At 42.4% G+C, this 7,024-nt stretch overlaps 1 protein-coding gene across 15 annotated transcripts in view; it reads right to left on the bottom strand.

The window, feature by feature from the left end:
• MYT1L (myelin transcription factor 1 like) overlaps nucleotides 1–7,024 on the bottom strand; it is a 383,199-nt gene that overhangs the window by 73,027 nt on the left and 303,148 nt on the right. For all 15 annotated transcript variants that reach the window (XM_032791093.2, XM_032791090.2, XM_032791100.2 and 12 more), the window contains one exon: nucleotides 6,517–6,585. In XM_032791093.2, the coding sequence (XP_032646984.1) occupies nucleotides 6,517–6,585 (69 nt within the window). The remainder of the gene's footprint in view (nucleotides 1–6,516; nucleotides 6,586–7,024) is intronic.

Below are 7,024 nucleotides of genomic sequence, written 5' to 3'. Positions count from 1 at the left end.
GTGACTGTGGCGATGCCCAAGTGTACTTGTAGCTGGTCTGTATGTCTGCCTATGTGGCCGCTGGTAGTTCCACCCCGACTCCAGTCTTGACTACCTTCCTCTCTTCACTACCATTCCAGCCACCAATTCTCCAGTCCGGGTAATGAGTCATCCCGGATCTTATTCTCACTGTAGATCCGCGTCAGCGTGGATAGTCAAGTCGAATGTCTCGTCATTCTTAGCAGTACAGGCTTGGAGTGTCCATCCATGTGAAGAGGCGGCTGATGTTAGGTTCCACTCCTTGAACCTCGTACCCGTATCCAGTCCTTTGTGGATTATCTGGCTGAGGGGCGTTGAAGCCTATGCAGACAGCAGCGGGGACCAGGTGCATCACCTTGGGTATTGCCACACTTGATGCGCCACTTGTGGGGCAAGCTGCCTTGAGTTGACTTCTAGTTGTCTTCCATGTCCATTGACGTTCTTGAGGAAGTCCAGTGTCCTGTGACTTGTATAGCGCCAGACATTCACACGATCCACGTGTGCGGCATTGATCGTAGCTTTCCTGTAGTCCAATCCATGGCGGTGCTCAGGATTGGATCTGTCTAGACCTTGAGTCCTTGGGCGACAACTGCTCTATCTATGAGCAAACTGGTGTTTTGAGCCCTCTTGGTGTTGTTCCCAATAGCCCTTCTGAGCTGTGCTCATGTACTGGCCCATGTGGTCCTGTAGCTTGCGCAGCCTATGATGCCTGATTCAGGACTTTCCATGTTGTTGGGGAGGCAGGTATTGGCCGGTAGTTGGACTGGTTCTGTCCCCTTGCAGGGGTCTTTCATGATCTGCACTGTCCTTCCTAGTGTTAGCCAGTTTGGGTGGAGCCTGCTTGCTAGCAGCTGGGTCACTCTTCTGCTAGGCGTTCATGCACTGCTGAGTTTCTGTTAGCCAGTAGGTGTGGATTCACTGTTGCTGCTCCAGCGTGCTGTCAGCCTCTTCATGTTCTTCAGCTGCTGCTGATGCTTCTACTGTGTGGTGAGCTGGGCTTCTGGTCCTGGAGATGTGCTGTGCTCTGTTCTTCAGGTCCTGCCAAGCCACTTGTGCACTTGGTGTTATGAGTCTTCTTCCTTTCTCCCATATGTCTGTCCGAGACGCGATCGCTGCTTGGAGCCCTGTGTTTGTGCCACTGCATTGAGTAACACCTTGGATGGTTTCTTTGGAGAAACAGGCATACTTTGCCTTGCTTTCTAGTGACCCTAGCCGATAGCTAGTGCTGTGAGCCTGTTGTTAGCAGCTCTCTAGGGCCTTCAGATGGCAGTCAGATCCTTGTATTTTCAGAGTAGCCGCAGTCTTATCCTTAATCTCTACTACTCTCGAGGTCACCACGCTGACTAAGCCCCTCCGAATCGTCCCCTTGGTCTGGATCCCAACGCTCATTCCAGTGTACAAGCTGGCGGTGATCGATGTAGCAAGCATCTCCAGGATTACAGAGGCCTGTAATTCGTATTACCAGTTCATTGTCTTTGAGTATCGTGGTAGTCGTAGGATTGGTCACTGAGGGCTTATGGCATCTTCTGAACATACTATCTGATGTGACTTCTCCCACTTGCAGTCCTTGGTAATTGCGTCTCGAGGATTGACTGTAGCTAGTTTCTCCACATGATCTTATGCCTCCAGTATCAGCTGCTGGTGCTCTGCATATGGAGGCGGTGGAGTGAAGTGTCAGCTTCACTGTGTGGGCTGCACATCCACCTTAGTTCTTCCAGTCTTCTTGAGTCTCGGGATGTAATGTGGATTGGTCTATCTCAAGCTGTGAGAGCAGCTTCCTCTTACTATTGTTGAAGCGTTGGTAACTAGCTGTTGTCTCAGTAAGGTGTGGATGTAGGGTCTTTTGTTCATCCAAGTACCCCTTTTATACGTCTTCATATTCCCTCTCATTAGGTCTACTGTTGTAGTAGCATTCCATTCAATCCCAGGTTCCAACAGATCCCAGGAACAACATCAGAGCTCTCTGTCCAGAAGAGTGCAGTGCTAGGAACAGCTAAGATACTGCGCAGAACCCTCAAACTCCAAGGCCTCTGGTAGAGGACCCGAGGTTGAGGAAGACACATACCACCCATAGGGGTGAGAGGGGAATTTTTTATATATATATATAAGTAAAAAATATAAAAATATAAGTAAATAGGATACTAAGAGAGGTGCTGAAGGAACAAGTGGACCAGCTCAGGGAATCCACTCCCAGACAGACGAGAGACAAAAAAATTGTGTTAGTTCTTCCTGGGTTGGTTATTCCTCATGAAGGAGAGGAAAAGAGGAGGAGCAAGACTAAGGGAGAGGAGTGAGTTCAATATGTACAAATATGTCAACCAATTCTGCAAAAGCTGCAATACGAGTTAAGTAACCAATGATTTGTCTCCCTTTTGCACATACATACTGGCTCTATACTACCTAACTCTCTTGTACCCCTCCAAACTCATACTGAGAGCGAGTGCAGATCCCAGCACAAAAGTGTGCTGGGTTATAGAAATGCTTGTAGAATTTCACCTTTATGAATAGTTTGGTCTATTTAGGGGATGTGGGTAAAGAAAAACTGAAACACAGGTGGAGAACAGCAAATAAACATGCTTAACTGTTCATGACACACAGTTTGTGTGACAAAAAGTGTGGGTAGTGTCTAGGGTGGTGAATTTGGAAGTCTGCCTTCCAGAGCAGATATACAACCAATAATGCTCATTAAATATCTCATTGCCCTTTTTGCACAAGTATGCTAGGCATGGAGTCCTGACAGAATTCCAGTGGAAATTACTTTACACATATTTGTGTGAGTGTTTTATAATTGTATATATACACAGAGAGACAGAGAATACATAATTGTAGAACGCCATATAAAGGTTTTATCCACATGAGTTTAAGATTATTCACATTACCCATGAATGGCAAAGCCGAGTGAGTTATGTCAGTCATCTCAAATGGCGCAATCCAGCAATACAATCCTTATATCATACTACAATATCATGTATTCTGTATCATGTGTTAGAAAAAAATAATTTACAAATGCTCTAGAGATTTAAAACATTTTATTGGATTTCATTTCTTCATTTTTCTATATATTCAATAGACTTAGTAACTTTGTTAAGATCTGTTCATTTTTTCAGGCTTAGAGGGAGAGGAATTCTGAAAATTTGATAGCTAGACTAAATATGATATAAAACATTAGTTTTAATATTTCTCTCTTTATATCTTTCAAAAATCCCTAAAACAGATCTTTTTATACATAAAAATGTCCTATAGTTAAATTCTGCTATTTGGGGCTTTTCCAGGGCAGGAAGCAAGTGCTAAAAGCAAGCTGGGAATCTCTCCTTTCCAATGCGATAGTATGCAAGCTATTAGCCTTACAGGGATGAGAGATACCAACCCTTCGACCTATCATTGGCACACAAATTAATATTACCTATTCTGGGGCTCAGGAAGGTGTAATTTTTTTGAGGGAAATTCTACAGTTTGCGGAAAGAAGGAAACATTTCTCTGGCAGTTTGGCTTTTTAAAAAATGGCAGCTGTTTGATACTGTTCAGGTGTTAGGAATGTTAGAACTAGCCCAAAGAAGATGCATTAGTGGTAATAGGGTAGAACAAAAGTGAATGATAAATTCATTGGTCAAATGAATATCACTTTCACATATATGAATTACAGGTGGGCATGCATAACTGTCTTTTATTAAGGTTGCCCAGCACATCACATTATCAGACTCTTATACCTTTGCCAAAATTTAACCCACTGGGCTGAAATTTTCTATGCTAGGTATCTGCCTCAGGTCGAACTTTTCTGAAATGTTTCAGCCAAGTCAGTTTAGTTGTTTCCAAGTATGATGCACAGGAAAAATACATTGTTTTTTGGTCATGCTAAAAAAAGTTCTGGTGCCTTTTTCTTTGAAAAGTTCTAGTGCACCCATGTTTTGGAGCAGAGACTTGATGTTTGGCAAGAGAGTGCTCTTTGTGTCAGGAATGTGCCTTGTGCATCCCTATGAAAACCTGTTCAAATGTGGCTAGTTATAAGCCTTTCAACATTGCAGTTTGCACATGCTCTGTAGGGACTTCATAGATCTTAGCAACTAAATTCCCTGATGGTTCCATCTATATTGGACATGTTCTAGCCCAGGGCTGAGTAGGATTTTCCCTTCAGTTGCACCTCTGTGCTGCTGCAGACCATCCCAGGTTTAGGCATCTAAACTGTCCCTCCTCTAGGCTCAATACCCTCTCCCTGCTAGGCCCAAGTAGCTGCCTGATTCAAATGTAAAGGGGACGGAAGCCAGACCAGGGAGTAGACTGGAAAAAGAAGATTATGAAGAGGGTGTGATTGGGAGTGGAGACTGGCAGGGGAGGGGGTGAGAAGGAAACTGTGGCTGGCTGGACAAAAAAGACTGGGACTGGGAACCAGGGGTGGAGACTTGGACTGGGAGCCATGAAGAGGACGATGCAAGGGGGAAGGAGGTGAGTGGGGAGACAGATCTGATGAGGAGCCAAGGCTGGGGGAACACAAACACCAGCTGGGCAAAGAACCTGGGACAAAGAACTGTGATGGGGAAACAGAGATTTGTCAAGGAGCTCAGGGAGGGAGACTGGGACAAGAAACATGAGTGGGGGATGACTGGAGGCCAGGACAGGAAGAGAGACAGATCAGATAAAAAGCCAGGAGTGGAAGGAAGTGGAGGACTGAAGGGGTGAGATTAAAACTTGCTGGGCAAGTAGACTGGGATGCTTGGGAGGGAAGAAGAGGCAGTAGGGCATAAGAAGGAGCTTCTTCGTAGTGTTGTAATTAATGCGACACAAGCACAAGTGGGGGCTGTGTATGTTGCACCTTTTCTAAACCAGCAGCAAGAACCTATAGTAAACACACTGTCCCTGTTCCCCCAACAGTCATCCTGTCTGTGCTTGCCTTGTGCAGGCATGATGCCTCCAGCCACTGTGGCTTCAGATAGTCTCTTGCACACCCACCATGTGGTTCTGAGCCCAAGAAACACTCTGCCCTCACTTTACTCTATTTCTCACTCTCTGCTTTCATTTGACTTTTTCCCCTGCATGGCCCCTTCCTGCCCCCACACATCCCACAGTCTTTAAGTGGAATGGGATCCCAAACATTTGAGTTGAGTATTCAAACCTGTGAATTTGGAGTGGACTTGAAATTAGGCAAAGTGAGTTTCTTACCCCTTATGAGAACTCACTGTCTATGTTAGACAAATCTAGAGAGCAATCTGCCTTAGCAGCTGACTTTCTGAAACATTTCCTAGGCTTTAGGGTCTGTACTCCCAACAATGCATGTATGAATCTCAAGAAAATGCTAGTCATGGCAGCAAAGGTAGCCCCCTGCCCAATCACATTTGGAATACTCCTCAGTATGGTCAAGAATCATCACCAAGTATTTGTTCATGCTGTCCTTTCCCATTCTTGCCTCTTACTTTTAAATATCTGTCCCTCTGTACTATGTATTTGGAGTATGTTGAGGAATGCCACATAATTATCCAATCCTGCAGCATTTCCATGTGCATAGTTTTAGACAAAGCTTTGGCTGCAGGAGAAGAGTAAGTTTGGACCTGTAGTATTGCTGACCAAAACAGAACATGCACATTTTTGAAGGAGGTTACAGAATTCTTGGTAGGACTTCTCACTACAACCACAAAGAGCATTTGTATAACCTAGATTTTTTATTTTAAAAAAAAAATCAGAATAGAGTAACTCATCATATATAAATATATTTATTGCTGCCAATAGTAAAAGATCCTATTTCAGCATAAACAAAACTACAGAATTTTCTTTATATTTGAATTGAATAATTCAACATAATATTTTAATAAACTAATGTCCATTGCTTACAATTTTCACTCTGAAGTATTGAAAGGAAATCATTACTTTGTAGAAAGAAAAAATGCAGAGGACTAGCAAAAAAAAACCTCTAGAAAAAGTTAGTTAAATGAGGCAATGCATTAGGCTGATAACAGTGATACAAACCTGGGGAGACCAATACATGAATTAGGGATAGGCGAACTGGTTTAGATTCCATAACAAAACACCGATCTCCTCTTTACACCTAAGCATGGACCTTTAATTCTTTTTTGGGAAATAAATCTTCCTTGAGGTTCTGAAATAGTCAGATAATTGCTTTGCCAATTTTGGAATAAGACTAGTTTCATCAATCTATTCTCTTAACATTTTCAGCTCAGACTGATAACTTCAAGAGACTTAGATAGTTTAGATAAACTTTGAGTAGGGATCCCAAATTTGGATGCTTGTCCAGACTGGGACTGCAAAATTTCTGAACTTGCCCATCCTTAACGTGTAGTCTATGCACAAAAGAAAACAAAGAAATAGACTTCTTTACAGCCCCAATCACTGCCTGGATCTCCTATTGGTTTCAGTGGAAATTCCAAGCATGGGTCAGTTCCTGTACATTAGCTAGTACTTTTCCAAATAGCATATCTAGCATCTGTCATAATTACATGCGGTTGCTGAGCAAATAAATATGTAAACAGAATGATTTTGTTTATATCTTACTTGAGTTCTTGTGAGCTTGTGGCCAGCATACTTCGAATGCTTTTGTCAGCCAAGGGGCAGCCAGAAAGACTGTAAGACATGGCAGGATATCCAAGTAAGTCAACCTCCTTAAAAGTTAAACTCTCCCAAACAATCACAACATAAAAAATAAAAATTAAAAATTGTAATGCAGAAAAGCGATGGGGCAAGTGCTGTAATATTGAATTTTGTAATATAGTTAACCCTCTGAATATATTTAGATATAAATTTTACTTCCAGTACTACATAATGTAAATGAACTTTTTTTGTTTTTACAAAGTAGTAAAATGTAACAAAAAATACTTGTGATCCCTGGGTTAACTACTCAAAAAGCTTAAGAAAACTTTGAAAGTTTTAGTAATCTATTTAAAAATAAAAGACGTTTATACAACACACAAATTAGCATGCTTTTAATATCAACATATATTACTCAAAGGGTTAACACATAGTTCAACATTTTTACTTTGACAGCATTGTTGAGGTAAGCTGA

Source organism: Chelonoidis abingdonii, chromosome 3 (assembly GCF_003597395.2).
Source record: "Chelonoidis abingdonii isolate Lonesome George chromosome 3, CheloAbing_2.0, whole genome shotgun sequence".
NCBI classification, from domain to species: Eukaryota; Metazoa; Chordata; order Testudines; family Testudinidae; genus Chelonoidis; species Chelonoidis abingdonii.
Note: the sequence above shows the minus strand (reverse complement) of the source record. Positions and strands in the feature narration are given on the sequence as shown.